At 39.3% G+C, this 17,948-nt stretch overlaps 1 protein-coding gene across 2 annotated transcripts; it reads right to left on the bottom strand.

Moving 5' to 3' along the window:
* Positions 1-588: 588 nt before the first annotated feature.
* BLOC1S5 (biogenesis of lysosomal organelles complex 1 subunit 5) lies at positions 589-10,298 on the bottom strand. 2 transcript variants are annotated; one of them, XM_032115905.1, is made up of 6 exons: positions 10,131-10,260; positions 8,846-8,928; positions 6,608-6,737; positions 4,900-4,958; positions 3,791-3,890; positions 2,587-2,688 (listed from the first exon to the last, which is right to left on the bottom strand). In XM_032115905.1, the coding sequence occupies exons 1-6, from the start codon at positions 10,243-10,245 to the stop codon at positions 2,660-2,662; spliced, it is 516 nt and encodes a 171-aa protein (XP_031971796.1). In that variant the 5' UTR covers positions 10,246-10,260; the 3' UTR covers positions 2,587-2,659. The 2 variants fall into 2 exon arrangements, with proteins under 2 accessions (XP_031971785.1, XP_031971796.1); XM_032115894.1 differs by lacking the exon at positions 3,791-3,890 and having other exon boundaries at positions 589-2,688; positions 10,131-10,298.
* Positions 10,299-17,948: the final 7,650 nt, after the last annotated feature.

The raw sequence follows: 17,948 nt of genomic DNA, 5'->3' as shown, positions 1-17,948 counted from the left end.
ACACTTCCTTCATGCACCAATGACATAAACCCAATTTTTAAACTATTCATTTTTCTATTTCTCCCAAATGGCTGAGACTGTGAATAACAGGAATTTGAATCTTGCAAAGGAAGTTGCACTGTGGAGAACTACTGTGTCCAGACAGACCATAGCCCCACCTTGATAAAAAACTGCTGAAGACAGGAATCTTTTTTTATCAGTCAGACATATTTAGATAGTATTGGACACAAGTATTGGTTGAGATTTTTTTAAGCATTTGGACAGAAAAAACAGGTTTTGCTACAAATGTTGGCAAGTTGCTTCAGAGATGATTAAGCATTTCCAAGTACCTCAAAACCTATAGCATATCATGCAAAAAAAGTGAAAGTTACTAAATGAAATTATTTCAGGAACAGATAGTTTTCATTCAATGAATAACATTGACCGAATTATATTATTATTATTATTAGGTAGATAGAGATTTTGAAGAAATGTGCTTTCAAATGATCTCCAGCATAAAAGATTCTTCAGCATAAAACATTCTGAAAGAGGAATACATTTTCAGTGTTAGTACTTATGAAGCTTTCCAAAGAATCAGGAACACACATCCCAGGTTTTGGAAATACCACTTTATTTTCCAGTGAATATCCAACTTGTAACACTCGCATCATTGCTTAAGAGCTCTCAAATTGATGAAATACTAAAATCTACAGCTCCAGTGCACAGTTAATTAGATATCTAAATCTTAAAAAAAATTATCAGTGCAAAAATATAAATTAATTCAGTATGCAGTTAAATGCATTTTGTTACAAACATATTTGGGCTTTGAGCACATATACATCAAATAATCTGGTAAGAGAGAAGCCACTTCCAATCTGTGCTCCAAACAAAACTATTCCATACCCAATTCTAAAGACAGACAAGAACGAACTTTTTCTTTTTAAATGAAAAGTCTGAGCTTAGTAACAACATTCATCACGGGTACACAAGCTGAGAAATATTACAGCAGTCACCCTTTATTCAGACAGGAGTTGTTCTAAAAGAGGCTTTCCTATTTTACATGTGTGGGATCCTTTTGAGACATCTATGTTTTTTCCATTCAGAACAGAGAATTAACAACATTCCAGCATGCCCCAGTGTTGGTAACTCCTCTTTTCAGTCCAGATACACGATGATGATTGATGAAGCTGTTGGGCCTACGGTAGCAGGCAGAGCAGCTTGGCAGGAATTCAGTGTTATTGAAAGAAATCTCAAATACTTATTCCATCTCCTCTACTAACTTTAATCACACTATCAACATGCTGCCAGGAATGGAGCCTTGAAACCAAGCCATGAGCTTACACAAGCAACCCTTGTTGGTGTATTACTGCTGCAATACAGGTAAAGCGTAAATTCTGTTTATTTTTACCTGTTTCCATTCTACATTGGACACCAGCAAAATTATGGAAAGACATTTCCTGCACTAACCGTTAGCTTGCAGCAAATTTCATTAAGGTACTACGTCTCATTTTCCTTGGTTAATGAACTGATTAACTTCTTCAGTTACACTGCTGGTAACTGCAAGTTTGGAATAAAGGAAAGCAGCGCAGGAGTTTCACGTACGCTGTAAGAGTAAGTTAGTACGAAAGCAGATCGGTACCGCAGGCATTTAACCACTAATCTGCTCATTTGTTAAACTGATAAAGAAACAAAAATCTTACCTCAATTGCCTCATAAAGTTCTGACAAGCTTATCCTATGTAAACCAACAGCATGCCAAGTATTTAAGGTAAAACTGTACTAGCTGCAAAGCTAATACAAAGACTGATATGCTTCTCATGATTACTTTTTAGCTTGTTGTGGCTTTGCTTAGAACAGTAAAGCTTAAAAAGAGAGGCCTGAGACATTTACAGGGAGAAAAAAAAAAGGAATTGTTAACCAAGCTTACCTTACAATTTTTATGTTAGCAAAAACCATTCAAATTGCAACTCTACTTCATAATACTGAACATACAACCCAAAAGTTTGAATTACAATTTGATTTAAAACTCTGTTGAGATCTTTCACCAGTAAATTTTCAAAGTAAAATATTCCGTAAGACAAGTTTATTTTCTTGAAATCTACAAACAGAATATAGAGTTTTCCCAGTGAATTCTCAGCTAACTATGGCTGGAGCCTATCAACCTACTTTTTGGGAAAGGGCTGTGGCTGCACACCAGGATAGTTAATATTACATTAGTCTCTGTTTTCTCAAATGATACGATGCTCTGTTGATGGGAGAGAACTCCAGTTTGCAACTCCCTGAGCTGGTGTAGTCACACAATTTTCAGTTCCACTTTCCAACAAACAAGGAAATACTGGCATTCCACCTGCCCTGAATCAAACAAGCATAGATAGGCACTTAAGTTGAAAGTATGCAAACCTTTTCTTCCCATACCAAGCCTGGAGAGGAAATTCTCCTTTTTTCTATCAATTTCAGCTTTCCAAAAGAACCCCAATTTAAATCGGAAGCAACTGAGCATGGCACAAACCCAGCATTATTAAAAAAGGTCTTAAAAAGAAACGTATTTGGCCAGCTCCTTCTCCATCTCAGAGTACTGCTCTTTGAGGCGCTCCATAGCTTTTCTGTGCTCTTCGTCCACCTCCGCACGCTTGTTCTGCTGCTCTTTCATGAACTCCTCCCAGTGGGCGATGCACTTCTCTTCACGAGCCGTCACCTTCTCTGCCTGAAGCTGAGGGGAGGAAAATAAGAAGTTTTTAGTAATCATTTCCATATTAAAACAGGGGGTTTAATCAGAGCTACATAATGTTAAAGTATCTGAAAACTAGCATGAAGACATATGGAAAGGAGAAACTGAAAAGAAAACACTTATTTTGCATAGCCAATCCAAAACAAGTGGCAAAATGTCTGCAATACTATTAACATGATTGTGTTAGCAATGATGCTATTTCGATAAAATATAACAACATAGATATTAAATGTTTTGAAACTGGCAGCTAGTATTTCTGCTTTAGCCAGCTAGCTCTCACTGTGATTAATGTCTTCTTTTATAAATAAGTTATTTTTCCCCTCATACTTTCCTACTGCTTGGCTTCTGGTAAATCTAATTCTGTTCACTCTCTTATCTTGAAAAAAAATTTTAAAATGTCTAGATATCTAGAAAGAGAGATCATACACACATTCAATGCACACGACAAAATGTAATACAATTCTGTGGATTGCTTGTGAGCTGTATTAACAGTCTGGCTCCCTTATATTACAGGTGCAGAAGCCAAAATAAATCTAGGCAGTTGTTCTCCCATTTGCTCCATCTCCCAGCAAAAGAGAGATTAATCCTGCTTTTTATTTTTAATCCCTCTCCTTTTTAGTGTATCAGCAATGACTTTTATATGTATGGCATTTTTGTCAACTAAAGGCACTGGGAACCCATTTATGTATTCTTAAACACTCTCTCTGCTGCTCTTCAAGCTCACACAGCATGGCTAAATACACAATTTTTTTCAGTGCAGCATTTTATACACTTTAAAAACATTATGCCAAGATTCATTTTGTTTGCAACAGATATAGTAACATCTACTAACAAAATCCACCGGGTGTGTACTAACAGTTTGACTGATACACTACTTTGTATTCAACAGGTTTTGCAACATTGGTGTTTCAAACACTTTTTGACATAATTACACATCACCTACCCAAACCTGACACTACATTCTGCCAAAATCCCATCATTTTTTCAGAACACATCATCTCAGAAAAGTAAGGAAAAGGTATTTTGCCTCAAGTGGCTGCATTACAATGACAACTTTTATCTATATTTTTAATAAGTTACCCACCTGTTATTACTCCCATTTGGAAAGTTTCAAGCCAAAAAGTCTTACTATACAAACTTTTAAGACATGCTATGAATCCAGAATACCTGTAACTACTCTTCCACTACATATTAAAAAAAAAAAAAAAAAAAATAGTCACCATTCTTACTGACTGTTCATTTTCTAAGTTATAAATTTCTTATTAAAGCTTTGCTTCAAACAAACAGTAGCAGAACTGTAAGAATTTCCTACCTCTCTACCAGTATCTACAGTAGTGTTAGACACAAGCAAACTCTGTCAGTGCTCAGCAGTGTGCTGTTTGCACAGTACCAGTATTCAATTGCAACTGGACTGCCCATCTTCATCAATTACAAAAAAGGAAAGAAAAACATGGCTATCAGCTTACATCCATCAATGCACACCCTGTTTTGCTTGATGGCCATGGAAACGTCTCCAGTACTTCTGAACCAAATTATTATCAACAGCATTTTGCAAGTAAAGAGATAACACAGGAACACAATAAAGAAGTAGTAATGGGAATACAGGAAACTAATTTCTTGTATAATTTTCCAGGTTTTAGATTCAGAGCACATGTATTTCAAATAAGCAAAGTGTAGCCAACTGAAAAGGTTCCAATGATTCGCATGTTCCTATAATATAGCCCTTCATTAAATAACCCATCCACAAGTGAAAAAAACCACTTCCTTTTCAACAAGCAATATATATATAATATGGTCAATGTTCTCAGCTAACTAGGAAAGATTTACATTTCCATTCTGGTAGGTTAGTAGATGTTTTTTGTTCCACAGAAAATAAGCTTTTTTTATATTTAAGCTTTCCCTATACGTGACAAATGTTATAGTCTGAGCTAGGAGGGAAAATAAAGCAAAGGAAATAAAAAAAAAAAAAAGTTTCCATGTATCAGGAGATTGCAGGAAGAGTTAGCTAGATCCATTAACTTTGCAGTGTGCATTTTAGAAGGGCAGAAATCATCCCAAAAGAAGTTTTACTGCAAGTATATAAGGTATAGAGAAATATGTTTTTAAGTTTTGCTATACTGAAGGCAGATAAACTTGCTGTGAAGCATGAGATTCTTAGATCACAAAATAAAAATCTCTCCATCCATCCTTTACCTTTCTCACTTCATACTCCCTCTCTTGGAGTCTATGGATCATAGCGTTGGCAGCTTGCACTGAAACAACAAATTGCAGTAGATCAGTCTGCTGCTGTAAATCAAAGAAACTTGCCTGAAAGGGATTTAGGAGATGAGAGGCTGTTGCAAGGTGAAGATTATATTCCAGTGTGTCACTTAACTCTGCCCGAGAGTCATCTGTACTTGCAGAAAATGCTTTACACTTAAAACTTTTACACTCCTAAAAGTAAGTAGGCTTATTGCAGAGTTCAACTTTGTGTGTTCTAGAAGCCAAAAGCAGGAAGGCAGTGAGGTCCTCTCGTGCCCACATTCTTAGTGTTGCTGATGAGCTGGAGTGCACTACTCAGCACCTCAGAAGACATCAAAAGCCACTCTCAAGTCAGTAAGTAGAAACAGGTGACCAAACTCTATGTTTTACTTAGTTGGGTTTTTCTTCCTTATTTCTTCCCTATCAGCTGTGTATGCACTCCGCAGGTACAACATCTTTATGCTGGAGTCAGTCTCTTGTCTCCCAGACTAAGCCTGGGAAAACTTCTCAAAGGAAATAGGAACTGTATTCCTACACACTTTTTTCCCCCCAACTTAATTAATGCTTAATTTTAACACAGAATTAAATACACTTATTTCCCGGGGCAGCAACTGGATGCAGTTCTGGATAACTGGCTCAAGCTGCTGCTGCTTGAGCAGGGAGGTTGGGCATGACCTCCAGAGGTCCCTTCCCACCTCAACCATTCTGTGATTGTATTACTAAAGATATACTGCACAGCTGGTCAGGGAGCAGCATGGAAGGTTCACCCCAGTTAGACGGTATTAGAACATATGTCTTATTTGCATCACTAAATTTTAAGTTTCAATATTTTCCTGCAATCCTTTTATGTGTAAAGCATCATCTACCATTTGCTATTCTGCATATGCCAGATGCCATATAAATAAGTTATAGGAAATTAAATGCTTATACAACATGCCACACATAAATTGTAACAAAACCCACAGTGGCATGTTTCAACTGCATAAATTTAGCAGCTAAAGCTACCACACTCTCTTAAAATCTCTTTTGAGGAAGCCATCCTGCTGAATGAGTAAGAAAAAAAAAAGACACTTAAATATTAGTACAAATCTTAAACTTTCTTTTAAAATCTGAGCACTAAAGAAATATATTAATTATTATAAGGATGAAACTGAGATTAGCATGTAATCACTATTACTTCCCAATTTGTGACTGAAGATAATGATAATAATACATTTCATAGCTATACAGTGGCAAGTTTTGTTTTAAATGATAGGAGACAGTATTATACACTCCTGCGGGAAAATTAAGACACTTGAAGGTAACACCACAGCATGCTTGCAACAAACCAGGAAACTGAAATTTTGCCCATGGCTTTAGTCAATGTGGAGTACTATTTCCAATTGAATAGGAAAAGAATGAGCTGAAACAACTTCTACTCAAACCAGCAAAAAACTTTAATGTAACCTTAGCAAGAGCTGATTGGCTGAACTACTACATATTAAAAATGTCCCTGTTGTTTCCCTTTTAAAATTTCACAGAAACGAGAACAAAGCACAGTTTGTTAAACAGTAGAAAATTACCCAAGTGGGGTAATGCTTTTACAAATCATATTTTGAATCCAAACTATTTAAATTACTCAAAACGATGCATCAAGAGCAATAAGAAGCAACCTGCTTACATCTCTTGAAGGTTTCACTCAAATTGTCTTGCATTGCCTGCTCACACTTTGGAAGAACACGTTCATTTGTTTCAAAGATCGTGGTTTTTAGATTTTCAAGTACTCGCAGTTCTCGGAGACCGCGTTTTTCCTGCCACAAAAATGAAAGAAGGTGAGTGGCTAGCAAGGAATTTCACTTTGCAAATTAAAGATGGCTTCCCAGTTGATAAACTAATAGCTTCATCTCAAAGACTAGATCATTACCTACTAAAGTGTTATCTACTTATTTAACAACATAGATAAAATTGCCAAAAAAAGACAGCAATGCTCCATTCTTCACATTAAAATACAAGAATCCTTTGAATGACTCCTCTGGCCCTTGTGAGAAAAGACAGTTACACACCATATGGAAAAATGTGCTGTTTTGTATAGATAATATACAACATCTCTAAAACAACAGAGAACAACAGAGCTTGAAAGCATTTCATTTTTATAATTCAGCTGTTACTGAGAAATAACATAGCAATGATTCTGCTTGCTTGATGTCTGACCCTCCACATTTAGCATGGCATGAGGTGAAAACAATGCAAGTAAAATTATTTTAACTGAAGTAAATCAATGAAGTTGACTAAAAAATAATATAATACAGCTGACTAAAGAGGCAGCTCTTCTAGCTCACTATTGATCATGATTAATTACAAGTACAGTAAGATCTTGTTTTATTGTCTAAATTTTAAAAAAAAAATCTATTTTTCTGAAGCCACAGCACTATTCCCACTCTGAATTTCACCAGTGCTTTACTTAAGATAAAAACTCTACATAAACAAAAACCATTGTATCACATGAAGTGGGACAGGGATTACCACATCCATCTTAAAACTTCAGAAACATAAGCACAGACAAGTAAAACACCTTAATTAAACAGGCTCCAGATTCCCTGAGTGCAAATCTCCATTCCTTGCACACTAGGTGCTAGTAATTGAAAAAATAAGCACATATCCTACTACAACAAGAAAGTGTCTCTTACCTCAAAGTTAGAAACAAGTGGAGTTTTTGGGTGCTGGTGGTCCTGAGCCCACTTAAAAGAAATTCTAAACTGCAAAAATTTAAACAATCCTCTACTTTGCTATTTTTCCCATAAAAGTATAAATCAGTAATAAAATTTCAATAAAAGATCTAAGAATATACTAAATTTGTCTAAGGAACAGAACAAGACTTCAGGTGAAATGGGACAAATATATGAATTATCAGCCTAAAGATATAAGTTCTAATTTTGTCTGTGAGTTTAATATTTTCCATCCTGTGGAATGACATGTAAAACTACTTACTTACAGCTTAGTTAGGGAAAAAAGAGAAAAGAAATAATTTCTTATGACTCTCAAGCCCATACGATACAGATCTGATAGGAGTTTACTTCACATCTGTATTTTGCTAAACCAGCAGAGACAAAATAGACCTGCTTGAAATGTAAGCTACAATCTGGGTCAGAGGGGAGGGGGCGGTGAGGGGGAAAGACATTTTATTGTCATTCAGATCAGGTCTGCATACAGGAATTTTGAGGTGTAACCGCTTTTTCAAGACAGACTTTAAATTCCACATACTGTAAGAAAGAAAATCTACTCAGAAACAGCCTTTTGCTGGCATAAGATTCAAATTTTCTAAACTTTTGCTGCCATCTTGTGGAAACCAAATTATACTTTGCAGGCAAAGCTGTATATAAACACTTTTACACCTTCAGTACTTTAGCCTTATTTGCAGCCAATCAGATAACAGTCATTCAATTTTTAATGATTTTATTACTTTGCATGAAGTGTTGCTCTTCTCTTCCAGTATATCACTTGGTCTCGTGTAATGAAAACCAAAGAAAATAAAATTACAGCTATGCTAGCTGAATCCAGCTGAGGCATAAAGTAGTTTCTCAATGAAATGTAAACCTATACTGGCCAACAATACTTTCCTTGAACCAACTAGACTTCTCTAAGATGTTAGGACTACATTATTCTCCTACATCAATATTCCTGCCAGGCTTCTGCAGGAAAAAAAAAACCCACATGCCCCTTTCAAAACTTTTAAAAGACCTAAATTACCACCTTGTTTGCTAAAGATGCAGATGTATACTGCAGGTATGTTATTTTGGGAAAAAAATCCATGTCAAGTCCTTCTGAAGAAAGTTACGTACCTATTATAGTATCTAAAAAGACGCTAAAACTTTTCAAAGTTTCAGACTGTGACAGCAGCCAATAAGATACAAATACTTACTTCAAATTCTTTAACAAAGTAACGTATTTCTCCCTGAATTACTGGTCGGTGATCCAGCAGTCTTGAATAGACTTCCCCAATATCTAGAAGATTAATGACAGCCAGAATTTTAGTTTTTCTCTCACTCCCACACCAGGCTACAAAACACAGGCAGTACACCATACCTCAGTGTGAGGAAGGACTATTGCTCACCGAGTACATACAAAACCAAAAGAGCATCAAAACAGTATTTGTAGGGTAACCTATCTATCCAGCAAGCCACCAGCTTAGATAAAACACAACGAGCCAGTATTCCCGATGCCAAAGACACCTTTCTGTGAGGATGAATGCTCTCCTCTGTGGCTCAGCACCCTTTGTCTCAACGCTCTTTCTGCTCAGTACAGCTTCCGTATCTGATTGCTAATGCTGGTAAAAGAACAGAACTAAATGCTGCAGTTTAACAGATTAACAGCGTAAGTGTGGGAATCTTCTGCAGCAAAAGACAAAAGGAATCCTCATTATAAAGGAAAACTGTCAGCATTTTCTTGTATTCCAGGGCCAGACTTGAAATTTAGTCTTGGAAAAGAGTATTTGCTACTTAAGTATGTGCGGAGAAACAGGGTCACGTGTCACAAAGAAAAAGCCTGCTAAATTGAAAAGCACTGTGAGAGCATAGCAAGTACTGTTTCAAGAAATACACAGCACAATCCCAAAAAAGACTTTAGCCGGCGCTGCCATCTAAATGATGTGTTCTCCTGCCTCAGCTGCTGGACCTGCCCTGTGCTCCCCGTCTCTACTGTATCCACCTGGGTTTGTTCTACACCCTGAACCCCACCCGTCCAAAACGGTGCAGACGATTATTTAGAAATTTGGGAAAGACATGATTGCAGTAAATAAAGCATGGGATAAACCACTTCCAGTCCAAACGCTTCTGCGCACGGATTAACCAGGACAAAACTTGGGCAAACAAGACCCAAGTAAGTGCTTCCCCAAGAAACTCCATGCCCGTGGCAAGGGCCTCCGTGGCCGACCCAGCTCCCCGAAATAAAGTCACAGAGACACCCTAGTTTCCAATTCTGAGAGATGAAAGCCAGCTAAGCCCCCCAGGTGTCCAGCTTTAAACCTCAGCACACGCCGCGGAACCTCGGAGGGCTGGAGGGCGCTGGAGTCCCGGAGAGCTGGACCGGCCCTGGGTGGTCACGGGACCACCCTCCCCTCCCGGGCCCCTGGGCCGTCTCTCCGCCGCTGCCGCGGGGTTACAGAGCGGGCTCGGCACCTGCGGGAGCCCGCACCGCTCCCTGCTTACCCTTTATGATGGGCTGGATCGGGGACCCGGAGACCGGCGAGTCCCGCCTCCTGTCGGCGGGCGGCGGGGCCGCCGCGCTGCCGCGGCCGGGGGACGCGGGGCCGGCCCCGCTCATGGCGCTCGGCGGCCCCGCGCAGCGCAGCCCCGGCCCTGCCCCGGCCCTGCCCCGGCCTCCCGCCCGCAGCGCTTCCGCCCGGCCCGCAGCCGCGGCGTGAGGTCATCGCGGCGCGCCGGCCGCGGCTGCGGGAACCGCCCCCAAGGATCCCCGATCCCTCCCAAACCTGCGGGTTTGGGAGCTGCTGTTGTGGGAGGAGAGACGCTCACGAGTCTGGAGAAGGGCAGCGGGGCTGGGGAAGGGTGTGGAGGGCATGTCCTGTGAGGAACGGCTGAGGGAGCTGCGGGTGTTCAGCCGGGAGTAAAGGAGGCTCAGGGGAGACCTTATCGCTCTCTACAACTCCCTGAAAGGAGGCTGTAGCCAAGTGGAGGTCGGCCTCGTGCCCCAGGTAACCAGCGACAGGGCAAGAGGATATGGCCTCAAGGTGTGTCAGGGGAGCTTCAGGCTGGACATCGGGAAGAATTTCTCCACAGAAAGGGTGATGAGACACTGGAGTGGGCTGCCCAGGGACGCGGTGGAGTCACCATTCCTGGAGGTGTTTAAGGAAAGATTGGACATGGCACTTGGTCTAGTTGACATGGTAGTGTTTAGTTATAGGTAGGATTCGATGATCTCAGAGGTTTTTTCCGACCTAGTTGATGCTATGATTCAGAAATTATAGTAAGAGACATGCATTAAGCAATCCAGTTTGCTTCTAGGTGCAGCAAACGTGAATAACAACCACTGGACACACAGGCTAAAAAAAAAAAAAAAAAAAAAAGAGCAGCAGTCTTTTTTTACAACTATTAAAAAATGCAAAAATGACACAAAATCACTGTACATTTCTTTTAAAACAACTTCAGAGTACAAGAGAGGCTTCTCAGTGTGAGAGAAACATGGAGCTCCTGGAGCAGGTCCAGTGGAGAGCTACAAATTGAATAGGGGAGTGGAGCATTTCTTACCATGAAAGGCTGAGGGAACTGGGCTTGTTCAGCCTTGAGAAGAAACAACTGAGAGGGAACTGTATCAATGTCTTGTCAGTATCTGAAGGGAGGGTACCAAGAGGATGGAGCCAGGCTCTTCTCAGTGGTGCCAAGCAACAGGACAGGAGGCAATGGGGAGAAACTGATGCCCAGGAAGTTCCACCTGAACATGAGGAAGAACTTTACTGTGCAGGACCGAGCACTGGAACAGATTGTCCAGACAGGCTGTGGAGTCTCTCTCCCTGGAGATACTTAAGTATCTTCTGGATGCAATCTTGTGCCAAGTGCTCTGGGATGACACTGCTTGAGCAGGCAGGTTGGACCAGATAAGCCACTGTGGTGCCTTCCAACCTGACCCATCCTGTGATTCTGTGAGAGCATTAGAATATTTTCAATATACTTGCCTCCCTCCTGGCCACTTATAAATTACAGTGTATTAACTTCTGTTCGTGACTTTTTCCCCCCCACTACTCAATAAACTCAATAATTTCTAGAACAGGTTGATCCTATTTAGGCCATTGCATCTAAGTTTGTTTCTTCTTTTACACATTTTTTTTTAATCTGCAATACATGTCACACTGCTCACTGTTGTATGGTCAATGAAGAATAACAAGGACCACAAATTCTGCTATAGCTGCTGCAGCCTTCAGTGTTCTGACCTATAAGGTGGCAGTTTAGCTGGAACAATTACTAGTTTATTAGTAGAAAACAGGAGTAATATGTATTCTTTGTTAGAAATTAGTTCTGTCCGTGTTCTACTCTGCATAGCTTTTGTAAGTAGGAGCAATTGTGTAGCTCAGGGAAAAAAAAGGGACTTTTTAAAGCTATTAGAACTGACACAAAAAAATTATCCTATTATTAAATTCTGTGTCACATCATAAAAGCTTGGAAACTGCTCACTGAAATTACTATATGGGAGGTTTTTTTGACAATATCTATAATCTTCTAAATTCAGGCTTAAAAATGAGTGAATTGGTTTTGTTGAAACAATCTCCTCCAAAATCAGGCAAAATATAGTTGGAGTCTGTCTAACAAAATGAAGCTTACACTGGGAAGTGTTCAATACTTCAACTAATATTATTATTAAATATAGCACAAATATATAATGTAATATAGTTTTTTACTCCTTCACTGTTACATAAATATTACGTTAATTAGGCAATTAGTAGATATAAGAATTATTTTCAAAGTAGCTCCCTTCTGCATTATCTTTTTTCCCCAAAGTGACCACATATTGCAACCTATAAATTAGTATTTATATTTTTCCACTTGAATCCAAAGCATGTAAGTACTTGACAATCACCAGTAAATTACAGTAGTGCTCATATATTAATAATATCTGCAGCACATTGCCGCTGGCTCGGGCTAGAATTGTTCAAATGTTAATTTTACCCTTTCCAGCTTAGCTGCCATCCTTTCATAGCCTCTCAGACAAGTTATTTCCCCCTCTAAGCCCTATGCTCCAGCTTTTTATTTGCTAAGGAGGAAGTCCTGTAGTTAAGGGGCTTTGTAACTACTGCATTTCTAGGAAAGTTTTTATATCATGACTAATGTCAGGTTTGGAATTATGGGACTGCAACAAGGGTAAATCCTGTGACAGATTTCTAGGACTACTGTCCTGAAACCATTCCTCCTTTGTTTGAATAATGTTGGGGGTTTTTGGGGTGGTTTTTTTTTGGTTGGTTTTTTTTTGTTTTGTTTTTTAAGAAGCTGCTTGATTTGTTGTATTTATGCCTGCTTTTGTTTTTTGTTCCCCTGCTTACTCTCATTGCCCAGTCAAGCTTATTTTCAAAACATATTTTAAAGAAATTAAGGAGGACTTAAAGAGGTGATGGGTATGAAAAGACAATACTTGTGGAGCCCCGAACCTGTCAGTTTATAGAAAGTAGTCATCAAGTCACAAAAATATGGAAATAGCTATGGCTTGGAGCATGAAAATCAACATATGTAGTCATCATGTATTTTTTTGGAAGATAGGCTAAACAACCTCTGTCATTTTTGCCGTGCAATGGAACCCGCTTTCTCTTTTAGGGATCACCCTGCCACTTCCCATTAGCATTAGCAGCACTCTGAATTGCAGAATCTTCAGATGAATGTGCCGAGTCCTGTCATTTCCCCCACAGGCTGTCTGGCGATGATAATCCACTAAAGGATTATTTCATCCAAGTGGCGGTGTCCGAGTCAAATGCCGGCAACAGGCAGGGAAACCCAAACCTGTTGAGGCAGACATCTGCCCAGATGGGAGGAATCGGAGCGACGGCCCTTAAGAGGGCAAGGCAGGGGACATACTTTGTGCCAGCAGAATAAGTCCATGGGCTGCACCCGTGATGGGAGAGCAAGACCACGATCGTGATGGCTGGAAGTTTGCGGGCTGCGATGCCGATGCTGGCCAAAGCAGGCCCGGGGCTGTGCTCTTTGGAGGGGTGCCTTGTCACATTAGCCGGGCGGCCACTGTGTTTGATGCTCAACCTGGACGGACAGGCCTGCCAGGCAGAAACTGCTCAGGCAGATGATGCTGGGGAGGACAAAAATTATCCACCGCAAGACTGAGAAGACAGATGACACCCAGCAGGAACAGCAAGCCAGATCTGCAGAATCCACAATGCAACTGGCTAGCCCGGGGCTACCTGCCTCTTTGAAGAGGAACAGACATCACCTACGAGCTGTCAAATTAGATCACCAGCCTGAAAATGCTGAAAGAGATTTAGTTCTTCCAACAGAGAAGGGAAAGTTTAATGGATGAAAATCTTCCTAAAGGGGCCAAGGTAGTGTGGGAGGGGAAAGGAGAATCCTTCAGATGCAGCAACAATGGAAAATGAATCACCTCCCGCCTGCCTGCAGAGTGAGAGATGGGATGTGCGGTGTTCTGTGGCAGCCGTGCTGGCTGTAGTCACTACCAGCGTGGAAAATAAAGGCCACGCCTGCAGGAACGTGCACAGAGCAGCAACAAGTAATGCTTGCTACAAAATCGATCCCCCTTTCCAAATCTGTGATATCTTTATAGCGCCCTGGAGCCGGGCTCTGAAGTATGATACATCTCACATTCAAGACATGCAGCCGTGGGATACAAAGGCACAGTCTGAATCCGAAAGCTTGGCGCAGCAAGAGGTGCATGCCAGCATTTCCCCTCTCATTTCTTTTGCAATAAAATTCAAGCACAAAGGAAATATGCGTAACACAAGTCAATTTTGATAAATAAATAGAAAAAAAAATTAAGATTACCAAGTGAGTAAGCATGTGCTCAGGTGTGTGGTGAATATGCAACCTGGCGTTTCCATGAGGGACAGCAGCAGCATGATCCAATTATAGATGCAAAGAAGAAATACTGCTGTTAGGGGGAAAATATTAAATGTAGCAATCCATGAAGCAGCTGCATCATTGCAATTACACTTTGAAGTTAAAGACTGTGAAACACACCAAAGATTAAAAGAGGTGATAAGATTAAAAACCAAAAGGGGAAAAAATCAAATAGGCCTACTGATCCCTCTTTCTAACAAAAGAAAAAAAAAAATCAAAAAAGGTAGAAAAAATGGACATACTAGGTTCTGTATATACATACAGTTGCAAAATCAATTTATGGCCATACAAGCAAATCTACTTGAAAAATCTATTCCCAACTTCAACATTCACGTAGCAGACAAGCCATAAATCACCTGTAGAGATGCAGAGGATTCTAGTAGATCAGAAAGAGTATGAACCAGACTTCTGAATAGAACAGCTTACACTGGATTTCTTAATAATGATTTTATAGTTCTCTCTATTCCTTTATTTCCATCTATCTCAGCTAATCACATTTTAAGTACTTTGTCATCTTCCAAATCAACAGCTGACTTTTGATCATCTATTGTTTTTTTAACCAAGCAGAAAATAAAGATACCCAAGTTCTACTGCTCTTTTATCTGTAACGTTACTTGTGTGTATTTCACAGACAAAACCACTTCTAAGTCACATTTTCATGTAAAATAGTTAATATAAATGAATGTCATATTTGAATTGCAAAGTACATCTACATTAAATCTTACTTAAGAGTCTCGGCTCCCTGTGAATAACCCAGGATCCACACCCACACCGAAGGGTGCAGAGTAATCTTCCATCAGCAATAATTGAAATTTATGTGTGTATATGTGTGTGAGAGAGACACAAGGTGACATTGTAGAATTATTTTATCAAGATACTCCAAAGCTGTAACACCTATTGGGAAGTCTAAGGTGCACCTCACAAAAAAAAAGCTCCCCATTTCTAGGCCTGTGCGCTTCCAAATATTCAGACAGTAGCAGAAAATTCCTGAGAGAAGGTCTACTTCAGTTTACAAATATTTTGAAGAGGGTTGGGTAGGCTATAGAGAAGGAATACAAGATGAAAAAGATTAAAAACATATGAAAATATCACCTCTTACAGGAAAACAGCTGTTGCCTTGGAGACTTCACTGGCAGAAGTTAAACTTTCTACACAAAGATCGCTGGAAATTCAATAGGTGCACACCTATTGGTGGCAAATACTTACTGTGGGTGGGACAAAGAAAGGTAACAAAACTTGCTGGGTTGGACTGTATTGAGTGAGAATCAGAAGTGATGCCTTCTAACTCATTTTCTGTGTGAAACACTGAGATGCCAACCTGGAAGGTAAATCACCGATGACCAGGAACACGAGAGAAAGCATGTTACACATTTAAGATATCATAAATAATTTCTTTAGTTTTGCTGCTGAAAAGCCTCCACTTTGGTTCCATCCGAATTGTCAGATTTAAGATTTTCTTTTCAGGTCTAAACTGGAACTATTTTTTTTTTTTTGTTCAGTGTAATCTTTCCAAATTTCTCATTCCTACCTGCTCTTTTCTAATCCCATATTAAACTTGGATTTTTCTATAAATCACCATTGCCCAGTTACAAGTCTCAGAGCAAGAAACAGCCCTACAGACTTCAGACATCAAACTGAACTCTCACTTAAAAATGAAGTTATACATACAGAGACAACTAAAAATCATCAGCACATTTCTAACATATCTGATGCAATACTTGAACACCTGTTTCAACCTGGTTGGTCTACAAGCAGTCATCTTGGCATCAAGGGGAAAAAGTCAAAGTGCTAAGTGTAGGATTTCACCGAACACTTGCAATTATCATATTTATTTCACTTTTGAATTCTTCTGTTGCTGAAAGGTTGTCATGCAGCACTATCTCACCATATGGCAACACACTCAAGTCCCAGGGGCACATACTTAAAAGACCATAACATGTCAGGCCCCTTGAATAAATTAGAACAATTATGCAAAATAATAATACTGCAATGATGAGATACATTAACAAATGAAAGTGTCGCTGTTCATGAAATGCTGTGAAAATAAATTCCACACATCACTGTGGTCATCATCATCATCACAATGCAAAGCAACAAAAGTAAAACAACATCACAGTGCCCTTCAGCAACAGAAGTCTTAAGAAAGGAGAAAGGGGATGCAAGGGAGAAAAGTCTCTTTTACTAATGCTCAGTGAAAAAAGAATAAAATATTGCATAAAGAGGAAGCTTTAACAGCAGCTGAACATTTACCCATGCAAACCCTTTACAGACCATCAATGTTAATTTGAGAGCTCCCACTACATACCTCATCTTTTAAAATTATGAAGCATAGTTGTAAAAAATGTACCTCATACAGTCTCAGACTGACTCAGAGTTGTGTGATTTTTCAAAAGTTTTCTTACAGAATTTGTTTGTCCTTGATCAAAAGGCATTAGATAGAAAGGGGGAGAGACGAGAAAAATCAATACCATCTGGTTTTCCCAGTCATCTCTCTAAAGGCAAAGTCTCAATTCATCCTTCTTTGCTTTTAACCCTCTATCCCCTTAAGTTTCTCCAAGCAGGGGAGAGAAAATTGAAATATGCTCAATTTACTATATGATAAAGACCAAATGCCTTTTAGATAGTAGAGAGTTAAATATTACTAATCCACTTCCAAGTATTTCATCTTTCTACTAGGTGAACTTTTTTTTTAAACATTTCAGCAGCAAGTAACGCTTTTGTTCTACACCAGAGAAAATAAAACTGGCACAAGAGGCTGGGGGATACTGCAGCAGTAGCATGTGGCCAACTTGTGAAATCCCAATACTTGCAAACAGCAGCTGTTTGGGATTAAAAAAAAAAATGACACTTTGTAGCATCATCTCTACAACAACCTGTCTGAAATGATGACAGTATTGTTTCCAGCAACATTTAGGTGTGGTTCAATTTCAGCATTCTCAGCTGTAATGTAAGCTATTTTCACGGATGAAGGCTTGCACATACATTTTAAAGAGTTTAAATCATTCTCACTTACAAAAGCATAGGTAAAAACAGTAAATCTGTAAGATGAACAAGAAACTTCCCTAAACCCTGACCCAATGCACTGATGATTCACACCCCTTCTGAAACAAAATGGTTCACTATAGCAGAATTTAGTAGAAGTGCAGGTACTTTTCTAAGTCTTACCCTCACTTGCTCCCACATGTGAAAGAAAAAGCAAACTCACTTAAATACATACTGTAAGATAAAAAATATTTGAATAAATTGGATATTAAGAGTACAAGTACTGACAGTAAACACCTGAAGCTCTCAGGTAGTTGAATATGGAAAGCTTTGAGCGTGAAGTTTCTAAGGTACCTTTGTACTAAAGCCCATTCCACAACTCTTGAACAGATCTCAAGATTTCAGAGAGATCTTTTTAAGTACATAAAGTGAGTTTCTAAATAGCAAAGGACAAGAGTAGCT

The sequence above is a fragment of the Corvus moneduloides genome, chromosome 1, assembly GCF_009650955.1.
Source record: "Corvus moneduloides isolate bCorMon1 chromosome 1, bCorMon1.pri, whole genome shotgun sequence".
Lineage (NCBI taxonomy): Eukaryota > Metazoa > Chordata > Aves > Passeriformes > Corvidae > Corvus > Corvus moneduloides.
Note: the sequence above shows the minus strand (reverse complement) of the source record. Positions and strands in the feature narration are given on the sequence as shown.

What these genes read in the sequence shown, in the direction of transcription:
- BLOC1S5 (XM_032115894.1), bottom strand. Translation starts at nt 10,245, where the DNA reads ATGAGCGGGGCCGGCCCCGCGTCCCCCGGCCGCGGCAGCGCGGCGGCC. An exon ending in ACTTTGTTAAAGAATTTGAA is followed by an intron (nt 6,738 to 8,845) that starts GTAAGTATTTGT and finishes TTTTTGTGGCAG; the next exon opens with GAAAAACGCGGTCTCCGAGA. An exon ending in GAGTGAAACCTTCAAGAGAT is followed by an intron (nt 4,959 to 6,607) that starts GTAAGCAGGTTG and finishes TTGTTGTTTCAG; the next exon opens with TGCAAGCTGCCAACGCTATG.